Source organism: Cornus florida, unplaced genomic scaffold (genome assembly GCF_030987335.1).
Source record: "Cornus florida cultivar Cherokee Brave unplaced genomic scaffold, ASM3098733v1 CherokeeBrave_3.0.0_Hap2_Chr11, whole genome shotgun sequence".
Taxonomy (NCBI): domain Eukaryota; kingdom Viridiplantae; phylum Streptophyta; class Magnoliopsida; order Cornales; family Cornaceae; genus Cornus; species Cornus florida.
Window position 1 is genome coordinate 61,913,848 of NW_026775581.1, and position 14,157 is coordinate 61,928,004.

Below are 14,157 nucleotides of genomic sequence, written 5' to 3' on the forward strand. Positions count from 1 at the left end.
CACAATCAAACAACTCGTAGATCTGAAGTCACTCAAAAGCTTCTAGAATTGTAATTCTTCCAGAGCAGGTCACAATCGCTCAGCTCTGGATTCAAATCCCAAAGATCGAGTCTCGATCAACCGAATTGGTTTGAATCCATTCGATATTCCTCATTGATCAACCAAACTTCCATGCGTTTCCCACAGACGGCGCCAATTGAAGATGCAAGAAACTCCTTCTATTCTTTCTCTCTCTAGAATTCTTACACCTCAACCCGAAAAAGATCCCTCTCCTCTTCATTCCCACTCCTATTTATAGATATTTACAAGATATTTACAAGATATTTACAAGATATTTACTGATTGCTGGATCTGGGCCTATTCCTCTGTAAGCCCTGGTCACCCTTGATGGGCTTACTCCCGTTCGGCCCATATGGCAGTGTCTTTCTATGGGCTGACCCAGCTGTTCGGACTGAATGTTGTGTTTTGCGAGTCGGACCTGGCCCATGTCATCCGGGGCCTCCTCACCTGGGCACAATTATTTTTTATGAGATCCATTTTATGGATATTGAGATTAAATTCAATGTCCTTTGGGATTGCATCCATTTTATTATAATTTGAAAATTGAATATCTTATGGTGAAAGATCCACTTATTTTATGGTAAAAAATAAAAAATAATAATAATCACAAAGTATTGTGATCCTTGTAAAAAGGTCAATATGAATGGATGCAACTGTGGTTACAGGATTATGAAATTTTTAACGAATATAATTCGGCCTTATTTATAATCAGCTAGATTGAGATGATGTGGGGAAATAATTACTTATGAGTATATGTTGAAAAGAATATCACTTATCACGCTGATGGCGTAGATTTATGAAATATTTGATGTGGGGAAAATATTACTAAGCTCATATATTGATAAAGAGATACTCCACTGATCATGTTGAATGCATGGATTTATGTACAATTGATATCAGGTCTGATTATGACAGAGTAAAATTATGAGGTTTTATTGTGATATTTCCAGTCCCACTAGATCGAAAACAATTTCAAAAGTGAAATATGCTGATTTCACGGTCATAGACATGGTTGTGGGTATAGTTATGGTAGAATTAACTGTCAACACCGTGGATGTTATTACTATAATTTCATATTATACCCCTAAAGATGGGACCAAAATAATATTAAACAAGCAAAGGGGGAGAATTTGTCGCAACCCCTATGGCACGTGTTGCTTGTTATCAATGCAAAATTGATCAGTGTGTCGATGAAAATTTGATCAACGTGAAATTACTTATTATCAGTGTAACATCGAAAATGAAAAGGTTGCACAATCTACTTCTAAGTATTTATTTGATTCTTACCGTATGCTTCCAAGCATTTAATTGATCTTTACCAAGTCACAATCTAAGAAAAAGGGACAAAGATAAAAATAAATTTTATATGATACTTATGGATATTTCAGTTTTTATGAGGTAAACTAATCTTTGATTAGTAATATCCACACTGCTTATTTATACTTCCTTTTATCATCTACTTTATGAAGCATGCCTTTTTTTTTTTATGTCAATTTTATTATTATTATTATTATTAAAAGATGAAGTTTGCAGGCAAGGACCTACACAAAATTACATTAACTTAAGGTAAGGATATATGTCTTATGGACAGTAAGACCATCAATCCTTCGTTATTGAAAATATTTTCTGCAACAAGATAAAGGTAATGTAGAATATATTTGTCTCACTTCCATTAAGAAATATATATTAAGAAAAACTTTATTTTCTTATGCATATTATTATATTACCAAAAGCATGTTTGTTTATTTTATATTCACGGTATTTCATTTGCTAAAATTCTTCTATTATCGGTTTACGAAATATATTGATCCCCTGACATAAGATGTCTTTATTGCACGATGTACTGATTAAATTTAAATAAGATTGTTTTCCCACCTTGAGGGAGAGAAAATGTAAGATCAAATATGCTAAATGATATTACTTAGAATGCTTTGAAATTATCAATTTGATCTTTGTACAAAGAAATATGAACAAGATGTTCAAATGATCATTTTAAAAAATGTTGCAAATGCTCATTGACATATAGAAATATCATCATGTGTGTCACTTGATAAAATGTCAACAAGAATTAAAGTCCTGATGGGACATATTGTCAGTATTGCAAATGCATCAAAAGTATGCATGGCATACTAGTCGGTGCAAAAGATTCTGTTCCACGAAAGTGAAAAGCACTAGAAAGAGTGCATAATAAAATAGGCGTTCCTGATGAGGCCAATTAACTAACAACGCTAAAGTAGCCCTTGATGATACAGAGGCACTTAATGTAGTATATGCAGAATAGCATGATGAAATGGGTGCTCCTATAAAAACCCAGTTAGCTAAAGGTTATACAATGAAGCACATGCCAAAGAGCATGATGAATGATAAAAAGGGTACTCTTGAAGAGACCCAATTAGGTAACAATGATAAAGTTGCATTTGATAAAACGCATGCCCTTGATGTGGCAAAGGGACCTAACGAGGTCAAGTTAGCTAACTATGATAATATTGCAAAGGTACTTGAAAATCAACGAGATCTCAATAAATTATAAAAATAGATGGAACAAAATTGAAGTTGTCATGGACAACGTATTCTCATATACAATTGCTCTTAATATAGACAATGAGGATCAGAAATCTTAAAGTGAAAATGTCGAAGAAAGTCAACATAGACATGATTGGCCATCACGAAAGATAGAGCTAACTACAGAAGCTAAACACCTGATGATGTCTTAAGGTATATGAATATCATATATTGATATAGCATATTGACAAACTCATGTTATGATTCATATGAATACATAGTATATTGGCAAATACATGAGATCAACATCTCTATCCATTTCATATTTAATTATAAAACCATGATGAGAATCTAATGTTGACATGAGCAATGATTTCTCTATAATGCACGATTGGTAGCTCGGTTGTTCATAGAGACCTAATATTGATTATGATGATACATAATAGATATAATCACATTCCACATTATAATCAATTTGGCAATCACAGTGCATATAATGAACGTGGTTATATCACTAGATAATGATATTCATGAAAATTCCGAAAGAATTTCAAATTCCTGAAGCAATAATACATGGTACATACTCGATAAAGTACTACAAATCTTATATGGATTGAATAATCTATGAGTATATGAGAAAAGCATCTTAGCAAGTACTTACTCAACGAAAGTTATGTGAGTACTCCAATTTATCCATGTATTAGGATCTGGTTTTGCTAGTATTTCATTATTTATTGATAATCCAAAATCATGTTGGCACATCTAATGAAAATGCATGATTTGACCAAAATACCAGTCCCTTCATCTTAAATGACTTTATTAACCTCAATTTTTTTTTTTGATGGATTTATTAACCTCATAATAACATCTAATTACAACACGACCTTAATTTAATGGACCAAATTACCATTATCCCAAACCTCATAAACTGAGGAAAATATAAACCCATATATAACTGTTTTGAACAAAAACAATGAATTATTGAATTGAAAAAGAACAAGAAATATAAATCCATATATATATATATATATATATATATACTCACTCAGAGCTAGATCATCTTGATGGTTATCAATTGGCGAAGGATCTCCCCTCTGGATATCACGTGCACGCCTTGCCTTTGCTCTGATTTCCTGAACTTTTATTATTAAAATCCATAGATTCACCCAAAATACATACGATGCCAATTAATCATCTAAGTTATCTAACCTGCCCTGAAATAGTGCAAACATATACAACAAATACATATATAGAAATGGGTAAATTACACGAACCTCCCTTATTGTTTGCCATAATTACAGGGACCTCAACTTTGGTTTGAGAATTTACACAGACCTCCCCTAAAAATAAAACAAACCTACACGGACCTTCATTCTATTAGAATCAACGTCAGTGACGGATTGTATTGACACCATGTACTAATATAAACTGAAATTCCTTATTTACCCTTAGTTGAAGTATTTATATACACACACACACACATATATATATATAACTGTGGCAGTCTAGTTGGCAATCAACCTACAAAAAAAAGACATGTCGTCACGAGTACTGTTCTTTAGCAACAGCACGACATGGGTTTGTTTAGGGATGGCAACAGGGCGGGTTTGGAGCGAGTTTCCCTAAATCCCGCCCCGCCCCTTTTAATTTTTGTCAAGTTCATGCCCGCCCCGAGACCCGCGACTGGTTGAATTTTCATATCCAACCCCGCCCCGTTAGGAAATACTGTGCCCCCGTGCCCGCCCCACTAACAAATTTTTTTTCTCCCACTTTTTGGAACTTAAACTCCTGCTATTTAAATGTGCAAAGCCTAGGAATGACACAACATAAATAAAATTATGTATTCTAACAAAAATAAAAAAAATAACATGCACATAACATAATTCAAAGAACATAATAAACAAAAATAAAAATTTAATACAACCAAATCACAAGAAGTTCTAAGCTCCAACTTCCACCATAACCAAAACAAAAGCAAATTTAATACCAAGTTTACATCCCAAATTAGGATTGTAAGAGATGGGTTGGGTAAGCCGCTAAAATAACTTATTAATATATATATATATATATATTAAATATAGTTATATGCGGGGCGGGGCCCCTAGGATATGTATATTGAACCCTTACCCGCCCCGTGACCCTCGACGGGTACAAAATTTGTATCCATGTCCGCCCCAACGGTATAATAAGTGTTCCCATATCCGTTATTAACGGGGCGGAACGGGGCGGGGCCCCGGCGGGGTGGTAAAAATTGACATCCCTAGGTTTGTTCGGCTGTGAAGAAGATGCCGAGCATTGTCCGAATGGCGCCCAGGCAGCAAGGAGTGACAAGCTCCGAACGGCGTGAATGAATTCCGGTGGCTGTGAGGCTTGGGATATGCAGGTGGCGCACCGGAACAACGTTGGATCCTATACAAGGGGGTTTGAGAGAGGAGACAGAGTCACTGCTCATCGGCAAAGGCGTGCCTGTTCAGATCAACGTCTTTGGCAGCGTACAAATCAGAGGAGTGAGGAATTGCTGCTCGTCGACAATGGTGTGCCTGCTCGGATCAACGTCGCAGTCTTCAGCGGTGTACATAAATTGGTAAGGTGTGACGTAAGATTACGTCGATCATTATGAGGATGAATTATGATCTGTATATTTCTCCAAACACTATATCCATTTCTAATCCAAAAATTTCAGACCTCGCTAAATGGCTCTGCTTTAGGAATACATACACAAACACACGATCATATATAAAATATATAGACACATACACACACATATATGATCAAGAACAATGCTACATCATTATAGAATTCAAGATAGGTCGAGTCAACCCCCAATGAATATCAAAGAACTCAAGATAGCCTTCAGCAACTATAAGTGCTCTAATATCATGTAAAAAGGAACACTATAGCGACAATCCACTGGTATGATGCTATTCAATATCCACAAATTCAAAAGCCTTAATCAATTCAGTTCGATAAGTTTTTACCCACCAATGTCACAACAGAAATTAGTTGAACATTGGTTTTGCTCATAATTATATTAGATGTAAGGTCACTACTATAGTTTCACCAAGTCTTGATAAAGGTAAACAAGAGCAATTTCAGCACATGAAATTGGTTGACTGGGCAACCTTTTGATGATACAATAAATATAGTAAAAATATGTTCGAAGCAGGGATCTAGATGCGGAACTGCTTATGCTAAACCTGGAAAGACTACGACCTAGATGTCCACAGTAATCTTGGCATCAAGATGAGAGAACTCTTGGAAGTAGGCCTTGAAATGATCGTATGAATGTTTCACATCATCAACTGCACACATTTCTCTTATGCTGTGCATCGATAGTTGTGGTGCTCCAACGTCAACTGTACGTATGCCCACACCGCTTGCCAGAATGGGACCAATGGTTGAGCCACAGGCCATGTCATTGCGAACCACAAAATCCTACATTGGACAAAATTCTCTAAAATTATCAATATTCTACCACATAATCTCATGCCATATCTTTGAATTTGATCTCCAGTCATGCGAAAAAGAAAGTGAGCTATCTATTCAGATCTCTTCGTCTTTCTTTTATATCCCCTGTATTTTGTACCTCTACCCGCTCATGAGAATAATTATGACATGAATAATTGACGAAAAAGGGAAATGATATTTGCAATTTTGCACTTCCCTTACTTTTTTTGAAAAATAAAATGCCTCACATGTCCTTTAAAAGTACTACCCACCCCGCAATTATCCAAAATATTAGGGTAATTGCATCATTACAATTATAAGTGCAAATATTACATGCCCAATGACGACTATCAATCTCCAAGATGCAAAACTGGTATTCGAACATGACATGCAGATTAAACCAATCAATCTAGTTATTCTTGGCACTTAAAAAAGTTAAGTTTCTTTCCTTCCATGTAAAAGATAACTTAGGAAATTTGAATAATTGAGGTTGCTTTAATATTTTTTTGGTCAGGATGGATTGAATCTCTGTTTCTGTTTAACAAAGAACCCACTACAGAAAATTGAATTATATAGCATCTTGATCGGCGTGACACTTGAAGTATGTTCATTCCAGTTCATGTAAAAGGATAACTTGGGGATTGGAATGGTTGAGGTTGCCTAAATATTCTTGTCAGTCATATGGATTGAGTTTTAATTTATGTTTAATAAAGAACCCACCATAGAAGATGGAACTGTACCTTGAAATGCTCCAAGGAAAATGGTAATTTCATACCAGATAAATCTCCAAGCAAAACCAATTAAATGAAATTTTCCTTTTAACAAATATGCACCCCAGAATTGTTCACAATCATGTTATTTGAAGTTGAGATGAAACTAACCTGAATAGGAAGGTTATGCTTGGCTGCTATCTCCCTAAAAATGAAGGAAGTTACAGCGTTAGTTGCATAGCGTTGACTTGCATTATGTTTAATGACGAGTCCACCATGCAACTTGGGCTGATGGTTTTCTTCATGTCTATCCTGAAACCAAAAACCATATCACCACAATGTGACATGAGAAAAAAAAAAATCATATTTTCACTGAATTCGGAATACAAGTCCGACATACCATATAATTAGGATGTAAGGCATGCGCCATATCAGCAGATACAAGGAAACTCCTTTGAATTGCTTTCTCCAGGAACTGAATAGCAACGAAGACGTTACAAAAAAGAAATGATGGACCCAGTACTACAAAAATATACTAAAGTGAGTGTTAAGGGAGAAAAATTATGCTACTAGATTCAGGCATTCAGTGACTCAGTTACTCGTGCTCCCGTGCAGGGAAATTGAGGGTTAATTTACACAGCTGACTAAGAGCCCTGGCTGATTTGACAGTGCCAAATACTACAATGACTCCATCCAACAGATAGGATCCTTTCTGGAGGCAACAATATGGTCTCATGGAAATGGGATTCTTGATGTAGCCCTGTTGTGCTTTGCAAAATGATCCTTTACCCCTTATATAGGAAGTTGTATAAAGAGGGCAGAACTAAAAGCTTTTCTAAATGAAAATTAAGACAAACTTATTGGTTCTTACTAGTTAAATTTTTGAGTTGGTAATCTCTCTAGTGGCCCAAACTACTATTAAATTTTTTGATCGTAGTTGAACACAAATATATCACATCCATATAATGCTTGGCTGTTCAACGAGTTCAAGTAAGAATAGATTCCATGATAAAATAGATCATATTTTGTGTTCATTGATAAAATGCATTCTCTTTTTCAGATTGCTTAAATATGGATGACTTAACAAAACACGACTAGGATGAAATTCCATGATGTACTCTATTTTCTGAAAATAACATTTTAATTGATAATACAAAACTCATTTAGAAAAGAAAAAAAAAAGAAGTGAACTAAAGGCAAACTTTTAATTTGCCAGTAGTTTTGGCTCAACAAAAAAATGCAATCAAGAAAATGTGCACTTTTCGCAACCAGAAGGTGCATGCAAGATGCATGTGATCATAGCACACATACGGTGATGTAGGAGAGATAGGAAAGGAAGAGAGCTTTTCTAGGTAAAGGGAGAAAAAAAAAAAAAAAGTTGGGGTAATAAATGATTTAAGTGTTTGACAGGGCAGAACTGGAATCATTTAAAACTACAATTTTTTCTTTTTTTCACAAGTCATGTAAAATTACTATTTAACCATTTATTTATTTTAGTGAAATTAGTAAACATGAGTATAATGAGAAATACTAAAAAAGACTAGACCTGAAAATTTGAGGATAAAAAAAAGAGTCCCTTAGAAGGAGGAGGTCATTTGGCTTTTTATATTGTATATTTGTATTGATGCAGGTGTAGAAACTTGCTAATTTTATTTTATATATTTTTTAAACAAACCATGTAACATTAAAATAAAATTGGAACTATTACTACCCTGGAATCCGGGCTGAAGGAACTTGTAATCCGCGATAAAGCATCCAACAATACTGGAGATCCAGCCCCCTGTGCTGAATCAGATCCAATCTCCTCATGATCAAACAAAGCCACCATTCTTACACCAGTCTCATCTTCAAGACTACTTTCAGAAGAGGCGTCTATCAATGCCTAAAATTGAATCCATAATAAAAAAGGTAAGAATGAACAGCTATGCATTGAAAGTTTTTTTCCCTGCAAATAAAAGAAATAACAATAATGGCAACACAATTGAAAAGCCGCAGAAGCATAATGATTTGTAGTTTCAAGTTCCAAAACACGTGGTATCTACCAAGATGAATTAAGGATAATGCAGATACTTCAGTGAGTCTAGGTTTACGGGTTTTGGTAATGTTACCCAGTTTATTCACTCACAAATAAAGTTGCATACATGCAGAGTTTTACTTTACAGAAATATCATAACAGGTTTTCCTGGAGTCAAAAGCTGCCCATATTTTTCTTCCATTTATCTTGGCAGATACCGCATGCTTCTTCTGCAATGTTAACAGATACCTTACTGCAAATATCATAACAAGTTCTCCTTCACTCTGCAATGTTAAATCACATAATAAAGGCCAAAATTCTTTCCTTTTTCCTTTCTTATTTTTGTGGGTTGGGTTTGGGGTGTGGGGCATGCTAATGTCTATATAGGCTATGGGACTCGAGCCCAAAAGCAAAGACATTTCCAATTTTAATCCATTCCATTCAGCACAATAGATATTGACCCGATTGATAGCATGAAATGTTGCCTGTACTAATTATATATGGCAAGGACCATCACTTGATGCATAAAAAGTTTGGGGTGGATTTGCAGAAAATGGGGTTGTGTTTAGCTGCAGTCACTTTGTGCAAATAAAGCAATAAATTAAGTATTTAGGGGGAAAAAAGTAATAAATTAGGTCTGTATTTTGTATACCCCTTCCAACACCAGCTGCACTTGAAGAACATAGTCCAAATCTCATAATCAGGAGACAGAAAGTTAACCCAATGCACTTTGACTAGGCTAAATGACTCGAGCTGAAAAAAATACATATGATGACTAACCCATTGGCACTAGAATGAAAAAATCTCCGAGCAATCTTCTTAATTGACAGTCATTTCAACTCAAAAAAGCCTCATCTGAAATAGCTTAATAGAACTTGCAGAGAGACCTAAAATCTCATAATATTGATTACTACCAATGCCAAAATTCAGAAGTTTTGACTAAACACCAGATGTGAAACTCAAGTTCAAAACATATTCACTTGACCCAAATCATGCGCATGCCAAGTTCATTCATCAACAAATGTGCAAATTCTGCGAGTTATGTCAGCAGCACTTGACTTAACTTCCAATATTGCATTTATGAAGGTCTTGAAAAACTGAAGGCTTATTAGCATGACATAGCATGACTCTAAAGGTTTCCCCGTCCGAAAAAGTGACAAGAGAAACAAGAATAACATATTGTACAGCAGACAAAACATCCAAAAAGCTGGCAAAGAAAGAAAAGAATTAAAAAATATTATATATAGCTCAGCTATGCACCTTTTATTTGCACCTCAAGGAAGGAAGGCTGCCTTTATAACAACTCATACCTGTAAAGAGCAAAATGACATGCAGAGATTATCAAGTCTTCCAGAGAAAATGAATTCTTTTGTAGCACCAGCAATAAGACTTGGTTGAGTATCACATGCTTGCAACTCAAAATCGCATATGTCATCTGGTTTACAGCCAACCTGTGTTGCAAGAAGCTGAAAAAAAAAAAAAAAGACAAAATGAACACAAGAATCAAGAGCAGAGAATACCCAAAATCTTTACCATCCAAGTTGAGAATCACTCATGGAGTTGTAATATGTATCTTACCCATGAACTTCAAAAACAAATATTCAAAAAATATATTATTAAAAGAAGAAAGAAAAAGTAGGTGGTATACACCCTTAATTGCACAGTTTCTTAACCTGCATAAGCAGTGAATGATGCTTTTGGTCATCAGTTTCAGATTTTGCTTTTGACTTCTTGCAATCAGTTGGAACTCCATCTTCACCAGGACCATTCTCAGCAACCACTTTATTGAGCTCGGCCTGTTCAATGTCTGAGTTATTCAGTTGGATTAAGGAAGCATATGGTATCACAATAATATTAGATATCAACATATCATTGAACCTTTTATCTGAGTCAGATTCAAGCTTCCAATAGGAATAAATCAGCCTGATTTTCAAATATAGAATATAAGGCTCAGGGAATCTGATTTGAAACCAGGATGGCAAATCATGGTTTGAATAGACAATTTGTCATTATATCCACTCAATTTCTTACGAACACTACTATAGTAGTCAATGGTATTAGAAGGCATCATTTGCTTCAAATGTATATTGTATCAACTTGTAAATGGCTATTAATTGGAATTCCAACTCTTGTGGTTGGCATGTGGCCAAAAATGTTTCCACCAACTAGATGTCAATAAATAAGAATTCCTTATTCTATCACATCCTAGAGAAAAAAAATTCAATGGTTCAACCATCCGGCTTCTCTTATATCTCAATCGAGATCTTGAAAAAAATTCAAATACTTATTTGTCCAGATTGTTATCTCCACATGGCACAGTTGCCTTGGGCAGGAGTTATAGCACAAATCATCCTCTTGTGATCCTTATATTAAGCATTAAATTAATTCCTCAATATGCACACTTTTAGTGACTTGATTTATATCAATAGTCCAATCTTTTCTAAAGGCTATTGTTCCATTACTGCTCAAACAATAACTCTTAAGTTAAAGCACGGATGAAGAACATTAGAAGTCTATAACTATTTTCAGTCAGGTACCAAAAAAATTTCATCAATGCAATGGCAAGTTATCTCTCAATGCAAAAATCCAGCACTTAGGTTAGGTGTAATGTCTCTCAATCAACATACGGAAGGTGACTGTTGTCTTCAAAGTGCAAACACAGCAGTAGCACATCAGATAAACCAGATGCAAGATGGGACTGGAGTATTTCACCCTCCTCTTCCCTACTTAAGTCTATAGCAATAATATAAAATTATTGTTTCATGTACAAACTAACTACAGATCCAACCTGTAAAACAAATTGTAAGAAAACTATTGATTTTAGTGCACATTAAGGTATCTTCGTCTCAAACGCATTTCACTAACTTTCTGTGGACATTGCATTATATTATGCAAATTGACAAATTGTATTTTCCTCTATTAAAGACTTCCCAACATCTCATTTTGTCACTCAACTTTGCTCACTCCAATATATGTGCAATGCATCTTCCTTGGCCTAGTTGACAACAAACTATGCAAATATCTTTTCCTTGACAATAATTTTAATTTTTGTTGCAAATTTTGCATGGGAAAAACTGCTGACGAAGATCTCACTGTATTCCATGTTCCAGCTTCTAGTAGTTTTGCTAATTTTCTCACCATAAGTGTCCTCAAGCTATATGCATTGATTTAGGAAACTTAACAAAGGTTCAATCTCCACCTAATCACCCATGACAACCAATGTCGACATACTTAAAAATTTGTTGATATAATAAAGATACCCACATAAGTACATAATAGTAACAGAGGATGCATGACTCAATCCAATATTGAACCTTATCCCTCATTTTCAAATATGTAAATTTTAATTCTTGCCATATACCAACAATCGAAATTTAAAAAATAAAAAATAATTAATTCTTCGAGGACTAAAAGGACGAGCTTAAAACCAAGGATTTCAGTTGCTCCTTGTTTTCCACAAGAATGAGTTATGATGAGAATATATGTGCTTTAACATAAATTAATATTAATTCCTGAATAACATAAATTACTTACTATAGTGAAATATGAGGACAAAGAAAATCTAACATCATTGTTTACAAAACATTACGTGACTTGTGTGATTCCAAAAATTACCTTAATTGATGTTGCCAAAACTGGAAGAAGATGACTTTGTTTGTTCACCTTCAATTCTTCATTAACATTCCTGCTCGATAAAATGAAAAACATATCTTTCTTGAGCAGCTAGCCAAGGCAACCCAATTGAGTTCAGAAACTAAAGCACACAACATCCAACAATTCAGTTGAAAGTTATTTTTACAAAGGAATACCTGTCCAAATGAATTGCCAGAGTTGGAATTCGCATTATGGGCTCCTCAAGCCTAACAAGTCGGTGTGAGTAGGATAGAGAAGCATCAGTCCCTTCTCTTATTATCATCCTTCCAGCAATAGTTAAGTCACGATCAAACCATGTAAACCATAAACCACCTCCATATGTTTGAACGCCGACTTCCAAATACCCACCTTTTGATACCTGAACCACCAAAAGTGAACAAGATTTAATGTTTCCCACAAATGGTTTTTTTTAAAAAAATTATTACATAAATAAATAAGCTAGTCAAAGCTGAAATACAAGATTACCTTCGAAACAGGCTTCAACTTCAAACAAGGACTATCAGTATGAGCCCCAATGATGTGAAATCCATTTCCGGCAACATATCTAAAGACAATTCCAGTAATAGCAGCAATACATGTCAACATAATTACAGAATCTGATAGAGTAGAAGGTACTTTCTATAAGCACTCCCCCTTGATGTCTCAACAATACATGGTGATTTTCTTATTTAGTCTATGTTTGGCTGCTGAGCAAATTTAAAATCTTACTCATTTTAAAATTTAGACTTGAGAAAAGTAGAACCTTTAATCAAACTTAGCCTAATACACAGACTCAAAAATCCCATTCCTTTCATTTTATTCAATTTTCTCAGACCAAACAAAGAGAAATCAACAGTGAAACCAACACAATAAACACATACTTTTTACCAATCGCGAAAGCGATAATTGTAGAGTGATTCCTTGTGAAAAAATACTTCTTTCCTGTTTGTAGATTCCAATCCCGTCTCTCTGAAATTTGCTCATATCCTGCACTTGTCAATCGCTTCTTCGCTTCGTCTGAAAATCACCCAATAAGAAAATATGAAATAATAAAATAAATTTTAAAACCACTCACAAAAAACCAAGATTCGATCAGTACAAACCCTATGCATTCGTTTGGTTGCTGAGAAAACAAATGAAACAAGGAAAAATATTAAATTTCGAATCCTATATTTTTATAATCGTTTGATTACAAAAGAGTTGGTCCCTATCTCAGCTCAATCTCAAATGGGTGTTGTGTCCTGCTTTTATCGGTTTCAATATAACATGGATTCATGAGATTTTTTCTGAGCAACCAAACAGAGGATAAGAGAGAAAAATAAGCTTTGAGAGGGAGGGTTTGAAGAGTGAGAATTACCAACTGCGTGAAAAGCTGTTGGAGAAGCGTTTAAGAAGTCGATGAGATCCAAGGCCACAGAGCTTCCTTCGCTGTGTTCTTTCGCCATTAGGATTGTGAACCCTTCGAAGTGAATTACAAACCAATTCAGCCTCCCTCTCCGCGCGTGTTTGTCTCTTTCTCTGTGTGTGTTTGTCTCTTCTCTCTCCTGCGTGATATATATATATATGTAACGCGAAGTTTAAGGGGAGTTATTCGATTCGAGTCTTCCCATTTACAATTGAACAAGCTTTTTTTTAGTTTGGTTTACATTTCTAATGTCGCCGATTTTACTATTACGCTCTTTTTTTTCTTTTTACTTTTTTCTTTTTTTATAAAAAAAAAATATTATCGAATTGTTGAAAGCAGTGGAATTCAGGATGAGCCGGGTAGCCCATTGGTAGATATTCTGAGTC

General features: G+C 34.9%; 1 protein-coding gene across 1 annotated transcript; it reads right to left on the minus strand.

Annotated features, from left to right (window-relative positions):
• Positions 1-5,493: 5,493 nt before the first annotated feature.
• On the minus strand, positions 5,494-13,927 carry LOC132282415 (probable aspartyl aminopeptidase). Its single transcript, XM_059784088.1, has 11 exons — positions 13,724-13,927; positions 13,248-13,383; positions 12,853-12,931; positions 12,543-12,745; positions 12,349-12,418; positions 10,407-10,529; positions 10,044-10,199; positions 8,431-8,601; positions 7,120-7,194; positions 6,891-7,031; positions 5,494-5,997 (listed from the first exon to the last, which is right to left on the minus strand). Exons 1-11 carry the CDS (start codon positions 13,809-13,811, stop codon positions 5,776-5,778), a joined length of 1,464 nt encoding a protein of 487 aa, XP_059640071.1. The 5' UTR covers positions 13,812-13,927; the 3' UTR covers positions 5,494-5,775.
• Between the last annotated feature and the right edge of the window lie 230 nt (positions 13,928-14,157).

What these genes read in the sequence shown, in the direction of transcription:
- LOC132282415 (XM_059784088.1), bottom strand. Translation starts at nt 13,811, where the DNA reads ATGGCGAAAGAACACAGCGAAGGAAGCTCTGTGGCCTTGGATCTCATC. An exon ending in AACAGCTTTTCACGCAGTTG is followed by an intron (nt 13,384 to 13,723) that starts GTAATTCTCACT and finishes GGTGATTTTCAG; the next exon opens with ACGAAGCGAAGAAGCGATTG. An exon ending in CTGGCAATTCATTTGGACAG is followed by an intron (nt 12,419 to 12,542) that starts GTATTCCTTTGT and finishes TTTATCGAGCAG; the next exon opens with GAATGTTAATGAAGAATTGA.